The 13,941-nt window shown below is 44.8% G+C and overlaps 1 protein-coding gene across 1 annotated transcript in view; it reads left to right on the top strand.

Annotated features, from left to right (window-relative positions):
* Window positions 1-13,941, top strand: part of CACNA1E (calcium voltage-gated channel subunit alpha1 E) — a 432,299-nt gene that overhangs the window by 99,217 nt on the left and 319,141 nt on the right. Inside the window, exon 4 of the mRNA XM_058430474.1 lies at window positions 1,301-1,567. Coding sequence (XP_058286457.1) covers window positions 1,301-1,567 — 267 coding nt within the window. The remainder of the gene's footprint in view (window positions 1-1,300; window positions 1,568-13,941) is intronic.

Raw genomic sequence — 13,941 nt, 5'->3', positions numbered from 1 at the left:
GGGGAAAGGGGACTCTTCACTGGACCTTTGCAGAGGTGGCTGCTACCCTTTGGCCACATAAATCAAGAAGGCAAGCCAGCCTCACCTCCCAGGAACCTCCAGCCTTCCGGCTGCGTCCCCGCCCCTCCCGCCTGGCCAGCTCCTCCCCCGCTTCTCCCAGCGCTCTTGCGCGCCTCGCTGCGCCTCTGCGCTCCGCTCCCTGTCCCCTGCCTCGCCTCCCCCTTCTCCTTCCGCATCTTCTCCAGTGCTCCGCGGAGGGCGCTGCCTGGGTGGAAGAGGAAGACCGAGCCGTTAGTGAGGAAGTTCGGTCTGTGGACAAGTGTGGTGCCAGGCCGCCGCGAGGCTCGGCTGCAACCTGTTCCTCGCCCGCCGGTGTTCGCCGCCCGCCCGCTCGCGCTCCCGCCCTCTCGGCGGCGCAGCCGCGGATCGCTGTTGCATGCTGATCCGGGGAGGCGGCGGTGGCGAGCGCTCCGGGCGGATGCTGGCACTCAGGCTTCGCTGCTCTCTGGATGCTGCTCAACTTCTAGCCCAAGCGCAGGAGCTTTGAAGTCATTTGTCCCTTTTCGCTTGGATCGACTTCTTATTTTGAGATTTTGGGCATTGCGGTTTACGCAGGAACCTCAATATCGCTCTCCCCACCTCCTTCCCTCTGTCTCCAACCTTTGGATGCGTCTCTGCTGACAGATATAAAGACCCAAGTCTTCGCGGTGGAATTTCTTAGATGGACTTGCGGGGGCTGGCGTTATAAAGCATGTCATCGTAACCCCGTCCTCATCTTTGTTTATTTTTTTTAAAGTTCTTTTGTTTTCATTTTCCCCTCCTTCCCACCCCTTCCCCCAACCAATAAATCACCAAACTGTTACCTATCGGGCCGGTGACTGCCTCTCTCCCTGAACTAGGTGGTGCGTTTGCCAGAAGAGGAGCTATGTTTGAAGAGCAGCCTACTCCACCCCTCTCCTCTCTGGTCCCTGAACACCACCACACATTGGCATTTTGAAAAAAATATTTTCCTCCAGAAACTGAGCTCCCCCAAGCCGTACCACCCGTTTTTTTTTTCTTTTTTCTTTTTTTTCCTTCTTGAGGAATGGAGCTTCGCAGAGGTTGCATTTAGATTCAACAGTTCACAGCGGCGGGCTGCTGCTGCTGCCTCTCCGAAGAGCTCGCGGAGCTCCCCAGAGGCGGTGGTCCCCGTGCTTGTCTGGATGCGGCTCTGAGTCTCCGTGTGTTTTTCTGCTTGTTGCTGTGTGCGGGTGTTCGGCCGCGATCACCTTTGTGTGTCTTCTGTCTGTTTAAACCTCAGGATGGCTCGCTTCGGGGAGGCGGTGGTCGCCAGGCCGGGGTCCGGCGATGGAGACTCGGACCAGAGCAGGAACCGGCAAGGAACCCCCGTGCTGGCCTCGGGGCAGGCGGCCGCCTACAAGCAGACGAAAGCGCAGAGGGCGCGGACTATGGCTTTGTACAACCCCATTCCCGTCCGGCAGAACTGTTTCACCGTCAACAGATCCCTGTTCATCTTCGGAGAAGATAACATTGTCAGGAAATATGCCAAGAAGCTCATCGATTGGCCATATCCTTTCTTGCCCACCATAACTCCCTCTCCCCCTTTGCATTTCTTGGGGTGAAGGGGGGTACCTAGCATGGAATGTATCCCTCACCCCTTCCTGGTGCCAATTTGTCCCTTTGCTGAAGCACACTCTTCGGTGCATCTAAGGGGCAAGCATGGTGCCGTGGAGACCCGTTTGGGCACTAGTGTTTTTCAAGGTAAGACTTTTGGTTTTTTATTTTTCCTATGTGGAAATCTCTAGTGTCCCTGGGTGCGTCCCTTTCTGGGCTGGGCTTTGTCTGATTCCCAGCCACTTCCCCACCCCTACTCCCTTCACATGCCGCCCTCTACATAGATTGGGTTGCCCCAATGTTTCCTTTCATAATCAATTCTCATTTTTCTTTCTTTAAGCCAGCCACTCTGCCCGTATCCCCACCAGCCAGGAGACACTGCACTGTCTTCCTGTAGGGAAGTCAAGGCTCCATGAGGGGATTTATCAGTTCAGAAGTTCCCAGGGCCAAAACCCTGTGTACAGATAGACAAATGAATAAATAAAACAGGCTTTTGGCTGGGGACTCAGCTAACTCTAGGGACTTAAGTTTAAGTTCTATTGAAAGTGGCATGAATGAGTATCTGTCAGGGGAGGTGATCTCTGTTGCCACAGCCCAAACAGCTCAAACTTGGAGTTCTCCTCTCATCCAAGAAGGAGCAGCTCATCAGGCCCGTCCTTTCCTTGGTCCTTGGTTGGGTACTCTTGCTTCTTAGTGCTTGACCCAGCTGATTGCTCTCCCAGTATCCAGGATCCAGGTGGATCGGCTGGGCCTGAATTCATCCGCTGAGGCCAGAGGTGTGCATGCAGTCTCTCTCTCCCTAGCTCCAAAGGAACTGCTCTCCCCAAAGCACTGGTGGGGGCCATCCATCTCTGATGGTGGTGGTGTCAGGGTGAACAGGCATGGAAGGAGCTTCTTTGCAGGTTTAATGAATTGCACCAAATGCAGGCTGCTGATTAGGCAGCTTACTGCCTTGTTCTTCACTAAGGATTGGACGCCTGGCAAGACCATTAGGAAATGGGGGTGGTGAGGCAGTGAAGGGGATTAGTAGGAGGCAAGCTAGTGGTCTGGCGTTAAATATGGGGATGGGGTTGGAGACATGGGACTTTGAGAGGGAGATTTGGGAGGGATGCACCTGCAAAGGAGGCCCCTTCTTTTCTCCCCTATTCTCCTCTTTCCCACCCCCACCGTCCAGGTGTGCAGCAGTGAGGCAGCTGGAGCTGCCTTGGGTCTCTAGTATTAGCCAGACACGCGGCTCATTTCCCCCAGGGCCTGGGCATCTCCCTACTCCCCCAACCCCAGTCTCTGGCCTTCCCCTTCTTCTTCTCTAGTTCCCTGCCTCAGCAGCTCGGTGATTGGCTGGCGCGTGGTGCTTCTAGGCAGCACCCCTCATTAGAAACGAAGGAGCATCTCTAAGCAGATATTCTTCCTGCTGCTGTTCGCATCCTCCCACAGCCACCCCGGCTGGGCTTCTCCCTCTCTCCTCCTCTCTGCATCCCGCTCCCCTGCTCCACTCCCACCGAGTGATCCCGGGCCATCCATTGCCTGAGTTGAACGTATCTAGCTAGGGTGGAGGTTTCGGGCGGGGGAGGGGTCGGGTCCCTGCAGTCACGCCTGCCGGTGCGCTGCACAAAGCGGACAGATCTCATTGTGTTGTGTGCTGCGGCTGCAAATATTCCTCTAGGCGGTCTACGGATTTCCCAGCTGGGCCCTCCTTTCTCACTCGGCTTCTACAGTTCTCTAAATCTTCCTATCCACCAGGTGCTGCCTTGCTGTGCCCCTCTCTTAGGGGCGTGTTCATTCAGACAGGCGCTCTCCCGTTTCTTTGCGGTAGACAAAGCCACCCAACAGCCCCGCCGGTGGCAAAGTGTGCCAGCAGCCATCGTTGGCACCTCGGACAGCGCCGCTGAAACTCCCAGAGGCCCGGGGCTCCCCAGTTACCCGGGTTCAGCACCTCGGGTACTTCTGGCCGGGCCCAGGCTCAGGGCTGAGAAACCAGGCACGTTTCCTACACCATGCGGTCACCTTTTTTCACGTTTTCTCTTCCGCTGCAAAGACACCGCCTTTCCACCAGGCGTTGCGAGCGCGCAAGGTGCGGCTGTGAGTCTTACTCCTCCTTTTCTTGTCTTTGGCCAAAAATGTACCAAAGAGAGTCAAACAGGAGACTCTCGAGGGAGTTGATTTCAGCATGATGCTCAGTGCCTTGGCCCCGAGCCCTGTCCCAATGGTCTCTTCTGTCTGCATAGTTGGAAATTTCACAGTGATTCTACAGCATGTAGGCTGTGGTAACAGTGTTCAGGGAACATCTGCTAAGGTGTTTAGTGGAGCCCTGTTGGAAAATATAAAATACACCATGTACAATGTAATTGACTAATATATTCCCTCTGGTGGTGACCACGTGGAAATATTGGGCTTCCGTGGGAAAGGCACCTAAATTCCTAGTCTCACCTCCCTTTCCTTTCTAAACAAACAACTCCCCAAATATCTTGCTTTGTCTTACTGGGAGGCGGTCTGGATAGTGGTTGCCCATAAAGCTTTGGAGCTAGGCTGCCTGGGTTCAAATCCTAATTCCTTCACCAGCTTTGTGACCTTGAAAACTTGCTTCATTACTCTGTGACTCAGTCTTCTTACCTGTTAAATGAGGATAATAATACTGGGAGAATTAAATGAGTTACTGTATATCACGTGCCTAAAACATTATCTAATTACCCAGGAAACACTAGTTGTTAATATTAAAGGCGTCTTTCAGAAATTTCAGCATGCCTGAAGTGGGGAGGGGTCTTAGTTCAGGTGAAGTCTTCTAGATTCTTGCCTCTCAAAGACAGCAAGGAGCTGCATCCACATCACCTGGGAGCTTGCTAAAAATTCAGAATCCTGGGCCCCACTTCAATCCTGCTGAATCAGAATCTGCATTGTAATAAGATCCCTATGTGATTAATATGCTCATTAAAGTTTAGGAAGTAGTTCTTTGCTCTTTGTAAGTGCCAGATTTTTTTTTTTTTTTAAAAAAGGCAGGTTGTTCAGTTGTTCAGAAAACATGTGAAGACCTGCTTTCATATTGACATATGCACATTTAGCATGCTTGAGGATTTTGTTTGTGTTACAACATGTTTTGAGACTTACACTTTCATTGGCTGCAGAAAGTCACTGTAGGATGAGGAGGATAATGCACATTTCTATGTGCCGCATTAGTGGTCTCATCATGCTGCGCATTACTGGTCTTTAATCATGTTTGTCTGAAAAGATTGGTTAAGTAAAAGGAATGGTTTAATTTATGCTTCTAGGATCACCCTGACTTGGAGGGGGAGGGTAATTTTATCCAGTTATTAATAGGGGAGGTCTAGTTCTTATGGGAAGAAATGCTCCAGATAACCCAGATTTGGCATGAAAGATGGTGGCAAGTCAACAGCCTACTCTGAATGTGTTTCATTTTTCTTGGAAGCTACATCTGCATAGGGAGATAATTTTATTTTCTTATGGCACTTTCCTCTGCAGTGGATACCATCCTCTTTTTAAAAATGCTAATGTGATTTAAAATGTGATGTTACATTCTATACGATTCCTCGTTTTCTTTTTTGCTCATCTAATAGATCTTCTCTGGCAGTTGGCTGTTCTGAGTGCCCTCCCATGTTTACTGTGCCTCACGCTTACCAGCTCTCACTGTTTCATGCCCAGGGCCAGTTACCCTGTGGGCATACAGCTTCTCTCACGTGGTTTGCAGGATGCCCCACACTTGTTTGAAGTTTTCCAGGTCACGGGTGTGAAGGGAAGAAGCAGTGTGTCTGGCTTGGAGACTCTACGCCAGAGTTGGGCAATAGGATATTCCCTCCACACCTCCATTGCCTTGGTTGTCTCAGCAGGGGAGCACATGTTTCGTGTGGAAATGAATATGGCTTACAGTAGGAAGGTCAAATATGTTTACAGCCCTGAGATAATGAAACTCATCACAATGAACCTGTGGACATTAATCCATGATTTCTTATTGTAGAGAATTTCATTGTATCCCCAAAGCACTCTGGCTATGGATCAGAGGTTGCATGCTTTATTATTGTGAATCTCCCATTGTAAAATGTCCATTTATTTTGGAGGATTTTGGTGAGGATTACCAAAAGTTTTAGTTCTTAAATCTCCCATTTTGGTATCTTCTTTTCTTCTGCTTTTGTTGCCTGTAAATGTATAGCACATTGCAGGATAGTAGACTGAGGTCCTGGTAAGAATTTCAGGTTTGATGTAACTCTAGTGAATCATGAGTCAAGATGCCTTGATTAGGGAAGATGATGGCAGCTAACAAGGATGAAGTCTGTAATTATATCCTATGATCAGATAATGCAGAAAGGCTTCATATCTTCTGTGTACCTGTGCATGGATGCAGATGGTGAAACAGATAGTGACTGCAGCTGGTACTGGAGCTGTAGGAGAAAGTCCTTCATTTTCTGAGCACCACAGGACAATCTCTGAATTGCCTGTTGGCTTTGCTTTTGATATGAAGTGCGGGTAATGTTTCATCTGGAAACCAGGCCATGACTTATTGTGGGGACCATTTGTAATTGGGATGCAGCCTGGAAAATGAGTTGGAGTGAAGGAATTTGACAGAAATGAAATGACTTGAGGATAGAGACAAAAATATCCTCAATGTGATAGTTTTGTCTGTTGGTTTGCATGTCATTATTTCTCCACTTCCCTCTACTTGCTTTTTCTGCAATAGGCGCAGTGCATGCTATGAATTAAAGGAGGAAGAGGAAAGTAACGAGAACAGGCCTGTTTTTTTCTTCTTCTGAAACATCCAGACTCTGAAATTATTAGCTCCATACAAAATTACTTATCTCTTTATAGCACTGCTGTACAAAATATAGGTGTTTTTCCCCCTGAAACTCTGCTGCTTTCCCCTTTCTTTATAGGAACATCTGGTTTCTTTCAATCTTCATATTCTTAGTGAAAATAAAACTGAGTGAAGCTTTGCTAAGCTCTCAGAACTCTTGCAAACCCTTGACTCCATGTGTTTGATGAGCAGGTCAGCCACCTCCCTTACGTCATGCACAGGGCTGCCTGGAAATCTACAGCTCACCAGACACCAAAGCCCAGATGTGCAATCCAGTCCATCAATGCTGACTCTGCTGATCTTATTTTGCTTATCACTGACCACAAAGACATAAAAGAGGAAACCTAAATGCAACTCTAATTAATATCCTTTTATTCAGAGAGAGAGAGAGAGAGAGAGAGAGAGACAGAGAGAGAAAGACCAGGTCTTTACTTTCTCTTTCTGCTGGTCTTTTCATCTTTCTATATTTCTCCCTCTCTCATTTTTAGGTTCAGCCTTTGTGAATAATTCATTATATGTGTGGGTTTTTCCTAGAATTTTCAGAAAAGGAAGGTTATTTGTCTTCCTCTTGGATAGGATTATTAAGGTCTCTCACAGAGGACCAACTTCAGGAATCTACTTTTTCTCTAAGACCTTTGTTTTCTGCAGTGGGACTGTCACACAACAGAAAGGAAGCTGGGGAGAAATCTTGTAACCTGCTTTTTCTTGTCATTTTTATGATGACTGCCTCCTACCCAGCCCTGTTACATTTGAGTGCCCCCAAAATATGCAACTACTAGCCTTTTCTACTCAGAGACCGTGGTTAAGTGGAAGGTACATGTCACTCTGAATCGTCTCATCATCTTGGGTTTTCACACTGATAAATGCTGAACGACTAAGCTAAGGAACAGTCCTCTGTAACCATTTCTTTTCAAATTCCAGTGTGAATTTTTATAGGAATTACAGGGAGCAGGGGTAGTTATCGGGACCAGGCGTGGAAATTAGTGTCTAACACTCCGCCACCGCTACCACCACCACGATATGGCTTCTAAAGCAGTCCCTTCCACAGAGGGATAGAAACATGAGGGGCTTGGATCAATGTTACTTTTCCCAAGCCTTCTAAACATGCACAGAGAGAGGACACACGTGTGGGTTCACCCATCAGTCATGTTTCCAGCATCAATCTTAATTAAGGACAGAAGGTATAGCACAAAGTTTTTAGACTCCCCCAACCTCCTGGTTTCTTAGTGTTAAGGTTATTGCAGGGAGATGTTTATGGTATATCTTTGCTCACTGAGCACCCCAAATATGTTTCCTTATAAAGCTTGATGAGCCCCAGTGTCCTCATCTCTGGAAAGCAGGGAGCAGCTAGAAGATGTGTTCTTATAAGGTGAAGATGGGCCAGATTAAGGGGAACAGCAATGAATGACTTTAAAATGTGTCAGTTATCCAAGACATCCTCCCTGCCGCCTCCCAGAGCAGTGGGTACTTCTTAGGAGCTTCCTTTATTGTATTTTGAACTCCAAATTTGTAGGACTAGATAGTTCCACCCTTAATCCTCTTACTTATTTAAAAAAAAAAAAAAGGAGCCTCAAATAGACCCATTTGTAAAGCAGTAGTTAATCCCAGAAGCAGGCGGGTGGGGCTTGGGAATAATATGCCCAGCCAGGCTCCAGCCACGCTCCAGCCACGTGAGGCTTCAGAGAGAGGCCCTGCCTGGCACCTGTGCCAAGCGTGTTTTTTTTTTTTTTTTTTGCCTGTGGGTGGTTGATCTGAATCACTGTTGCAACTCTGCATAGTCTTGAGGCTATATTTTTTTGCCTGTGCTGCATTTGGTCTTTTGCTGCATTTTTGCTGCATTTGGGCTGCATCGGTTCTCTTCATCTCTGGAGAATTTGGAAAGCCTCTTTCAGATATATGCCTGAGTTTCCAAAGACTTGTGTCATTAAAGGGGGGGTGTCATCTTTCTTCCCTTTGGGGGAGGGATTAAAAAGGATGTAGCTGGATGGTAGATAGCAGGCTAGAGGGGAAAGGAAGAAATGCTCTGGTGTAGATCATGGGTGGAGCCTTGATGATACTCAGTCTATGGCATCATTGCTGAGATGCAGGACATCGTGTGTGGCCTTCTGGATCCAGAGCGGAGGCTCTGAAAACCAGCACTAGGAGGAAAATTAATACTCTCGAGTCTTTCTCAGCCTTCAGCTTAGCTGTAGGTTGGAAGTTTTTCAAACTTTCTGTGCCTCTTTCTCAATTTCCACACCATTGTCTCATGGGACTGGTCAGAGCCAGAAAGCATGAAATGGATTTTCAACAGTCACTCACTAACGTCCTGGCAATTTCCAGCTGTGTTCTCCTGGGAACTGTTTTGCTGCTTTTCTATCAGCGACCATTCCTTTCAGCAGTGATTTCCATCAATATCAAGGCTAATTCCTCATTTAGTTCCTTTGTGTTGATGTCAGACATAGGCGGTCTGCCCATTTCATCTACACTGCTGGCTGTCAACCTGTGTCTCAGAATCACCTGGAGGGTTTGTTAAAATACAGATTACTAACCCCCACTTCCAGAGTTTCTGGTTCAGTAGGTCTGAAGTAGGGCTGGAGAATTTTTGTTGATCACAAGTTCCCAGGTGATATTGATGCTGCTGGTCTTGGACATCATGCTTTGAGAACCATTGCTGTACATGGTTTTGTTTTCTGCCTGGCAATGCCTTTCTAGAAGGCCAGTCTTACAAATTGCTGATGCATTTCCTCATCCCAAATCGCTCTCATTTACCAGCTAAAGCCCTGCTGCTAACAAAAGCTTGTGCTTTGGGTTTGGATAGTGAGGAGGCTTTGAGACTTCTGTAACAAAATGCTGATGACCTTGAGAACAGGGACATATTAGGCAAAATATATGTCGTTATCAACTTTGAGTTAGTTTATCTTGTTCTTTCAGGACTTATCACTGAGAGCAGGCTCTTCTGAGAAGGGACATGCACCCATTTAATTCCAGCACCTAGCACATGCTGGCACATGGTGAACATTCAGTAAACTTTTGTTGGATGATTTATACCCAAATTGGCTACTAATCAGTTAACAAGCATCAACAAAGTGCCTCGTATTGCCCTGAACAGGACCTGTAAGACCAGGTGTAGCCCCAGGGAGGGGACAGGAGGTTGCCGGGAGGTGGTGTGAGGGCAGTGGATGGCTGGGAGGGGAGTGAAGGATCATCACATGGGAATTGGGAGGCTGTAAAAGACAAGATTTAGCTACTTCATAGTTTTCCTCAGGATTCTTTCAGTTTCTGTATTACTTGATGCAGGCTTTCTCACTGTAAAAAAAAAAAAAAAAAAAAAAAAAACAGAGTATTTGTTATCTGGCATTTTGTTACATGGAACTCTTTATTAATTGGCAATAGTATAATGACAAATGAGATTTGTAGTGGTGACCCCCTAGGTACCACAGAGTGTTGGAGTGCTTTCTGAAGAGCATTCATTGCACCATATTCAATACAGTTCCAATGCTGTGTGCACTTCATTGTATTTTGAGCTTTCTGTGATTTATAATTCATATTGATTATATAAGTAGCTCATTACCACTTTTTTTTTTTTGTTAAATTAACCAAAGTGTTCTTCTCCAGCTATACCAGATGACAGAGGAATTGTTATGTTGTTCTAGAAATCAGACCTTTTAGTTCTAGAAATATTATAGGACCTGGAGGTAAATCCTGGTACAATTGTCATGTATCAGGTGATATTTAGAACAAAGTCATTATTTCAAAAATGGACTAATAGCTCAGCAGCCTTTAGATTTTCTGGGCAAGTTCCCCAGCTGGTAAGCTGGTATTATATCTAACTGGGTGTGTTTGTTTCTGTAGGCTAACACTGAAAATGAGCCACCAAGATTTCCAAGAGAGCTTTCAATAAGCATCTCAGCAAGAGGTTGTCAGATGATACCTTCCCCAACTTGACTCTGAGTTATCCAACTTTTGTGCCTTGGGCTTATTTTCCTGCCCTTTTTTACTCCCACTTCCCTCCTTCTTGAAGGTCGGGAGATGTTGAGCTCTAAAATGATTCAGTTGTAGGGTGATGGTCTTTAGGTTCTTCAGGGTCAGTTTGAAACTCTATGGAACTTTAGAGTATGACCTGAATAAGTGTCTGAGTAGTGACCTGAGTAAGTGTCTAGATGACCTCAGTTAGTGTCTAGATGGCATCTAGATGACTCTTTTTGGAGTGTTGGGACCATTAAGTCCCTCTAGTACCGTATTTGTTCATTTGCTTTCTATATTGGGATCACAAATCCTGCTGACATGTGGTTGATGCTATAGACCTGTCTCTCCTGAAAAATACACATACAATTGTGCATTCAATTTTAGAGGTCTATGTATCACAATTTAAAAACATCTATCATGTTAAAAAATTCCCACAATTTGGGATGTTGGGATGCTGGGCTATCAGGAGTAGTGATTCTCAACCAAATATCAAAGCCTTTATGAGTAATTATGACAGGAACTTTATATGAAGGAGCTAGAGAGATACGCTTGCACTGGGCTGTCAGCCAGGCTGCTGTGAAAGAACACAAACATTCTAACCAAAGGGCATGAATTCAATACAGAAACTCTTTCTACATCACTGTGAAAGATGACTGTCAAGCTGGAATACTTCCAGTGACAGGGTGCTCTTCTGTTATTAAAAAACTTAAGATATAGGAAGTGGAAATATTCCTCCGTATTGCTTCCATCTGTTCTTTCCCTTCCTGTTTTCTGTTTTGTAAAGCAATATAGACTCAGTCTACTTCCTTTCACTTGATGATCCCATGGCATTGAACAGCACTGTTGGTGGACTTTTGGTGATGATAGACATGGCTCTTGGCACATGTGGCCCTTAAGGACTTAATATGTGGCTAATGCAACTGAGAACTAAATTTTAAATTTTACTGACTTAATTTTAGTTAAGTTTAAATAGCCACATATGGCTAGTGGCTACTGTACAGGATGGCACAGGCAGAGGAAATACATGATGAGTCAGAAGGCTTAAGCCCCCCTTTGGTTCTGTCATTTGTTAGCTTTGTAACTGGGTAGGGTCTCCTTGGCTTGGTATGCAGGGCTTCTCATGAGCCACTCTGCACATTGCCCCAGCTTTCCTTGACCACCGTAATCACTGTCTCTCCAGCTGCTTCAGTAGCTGCTGATCCCTGAAGGCACCATCCTCTTCCAGGCCTCCATGCCTTTGCACTTGCTGCTCTTCCACCTGGAATGAGTCTGGCTTTAAGATTATACTCAGAGGTCACTTCCTCTGTGAAGCCTTCCTTGATTTCTCTTGGCCGAATAAGACCAGCTTCCTCCTTTTGGCTCTCATAGGGCACTTTATTTATTACTTTGTTGTAACGCATACCACATAATTTTAGTATTGGTTTAAAATCCCTGCAAGGGAGGGGGGACGTTATCTAATTACCAGGTAATAAGGCAATGCTTATTAACATCAGCATTTAACACATTAGTTTGAATTAAAATACTTTTTAACGTGTTTTTTTTTTTTTAAAGAAGTGGCATTCTGTTTCTGACTTGAGGTAGTCAGCTAAAATCTCTGAATCTTTTTTTTTTTATATGAATTGATGACAGAGTTAGTTTTCTCTCACTCTGTTCTCATTCAGTTTAATTTTTGAATCTAGATTCAGGACTCTGTGTTTATATCAAGTACATTTTATCTCCTTGCTTTTGCTCCAACGGTTTATCCTGTAGAGATCCTTTTCAATTGAGAACAAGGAACATTCACTGAGCATCTACCAAATTTCAGGCTCTACTTCAAACAAGTATATTATCCACATTTTAAATATGGGGAAGCTGAGGCTAAAGAAGATTAAATCACTTGCCCAAGGTCACCACTGGTGAGCTTGAACCAAGTGGTCCGAATCCAAAGTTTAAGTGATTTCTACACCACACTGTCTATGGACTTTGCTGTTTCATGAGTAAGCTCCCCACCCTAAATGCTATGTCATCTGCAGATTTATAAGCAAATACTTAATGCTTTCATTCGAGTAATTGATAAAAATATATTTAGAATCAGGGACCCTCTTTCCGCTTATCATCAGTGTATCAGTCAGTGTGCGTTGACTGTTCAGCTTTTCTCAAGTATTCTGAACTGTGCTTTAGCCTACTGACATTTCTGTATTTTGTCTGTAAAAATATTGTGCGCGATATTCTTGTCACATGTTTTACTGAAATCAGTACACACTTTCATGACTACTTCATGTCTATTTTAAGCAGGATGTAGCATCTTGGTTTCTCCAAAGTCCACTTTAGGTATCATTTTCAGAGACTCAGACGATATTTTATTTCTTTCTTAGACAATAAAAGTGTTGTGTCCTAGATCTCAGGAGTTGAAGGGATATTAGATGTCATCTAGTCCAATGCCCAGTTGATGAAAGCTTCACCTAAGAGTTCAGGATTTACCAGTCTCTGCATGGAAGCATTAGGGTATTAGGGTGTCGTTGTTAAAAATGACCTCTGGATTCAAATCTCAGTATCACCTCTGCCACTTCATAGCTGTATGCCTCAGGCAACCTGCTTACCTTGCGGTGCCTTGGAGTTTTCAAATGTAAAACGGAGATAGTAATTTGCTTCTGGGGTGTATCATAGGATTTTTGTGAAGGTCAGATGAGATAATACATGCAAAGTGCTTAGAACAACGTTTGGCAAATAGTAAGCTGTGAATAAATTTTGGTTATTAGTATATGGTTAATTTCAGATACATAAACATTAAACTTCTGCAGCTATGTTTTCTCTTTCCAACAATGCTGTCCTACTTCCTCCTGGCTCTTACCAAGTTTCTAACCCGAGTGCTGCCAGATAATGTTTACATGACCTTGCGTTGGTTTCATCACCTCCCTGAGCCTCAGTGTCTTCAGATGTGAGGTGGAGGTCACTTTCCCTGCTTTGCCTACCTTATAAGACTGTTGTGAGGTTAGCATTGGCTAATGTGTATGAAAGCCCTTTGCAAATATATTAGGTATTAGTATTAGTGTTAATGTTGATAGAATTTATAAATATATAACACTTATTGAACGTTTACTATGTGCCAGATTACTGTGCTAAGTGCTGCCCATGAATTATTGCATTGATTCTTCATGACAGTCCTACAGAGATAGGCATTCTTGTTTTCTGTCTTTCACAGTTAGAAGGATTAAGGTGTGGAGAGGTTAACTCATTTCCCTGAGATCGCACAGTAAGAGCTGGAGGCCTGGATCAGAGCTTGCGCTCTTAATCACTGAAGCTAAATAGTCTTTCCACAAGCTTTTTTTTCTTCCTTCTCAAAGTTATTGGGTTTACATTTTTAAAAATAAAATTTAAAATATATACATCAAAACCTGTTTCGTTTATATGTTTCTAATGCTGATTTTATACCAGTATTGTACCTAAGGACACATTTGGATTTACAACCAGAAAAAATATCTTCAGGAGCAATAATGATGTGGAATTTTCCCAGCAAGCTTTTGATAAAAACAGATAGGATACTTAAAATGATCTATAACCTTAAACAAACTCACTTGATTTTGTCTTTGTTTGAACAAAAA

The sequence above is a fragment of the Hylobates moloch genome, unplaced genomic scaffold (assembly GCF_009828535.3).
Source record: "Hylobates moloch isolate HMO894 unplaced genomic scaffold, HMol_V3 SCAFFOLD_18, whole genome shotgun sequence".
In the NCBI taxonomy this organism is placed as follows: Eukaryota; Metazoa; Chordata; class Mammalia; order Primates; family Hylobatidae; genus Hylobates; species Hylobates moloch.
This window is presented reverse-complemented; position numbering and strand designations above follow the sequence as displayed.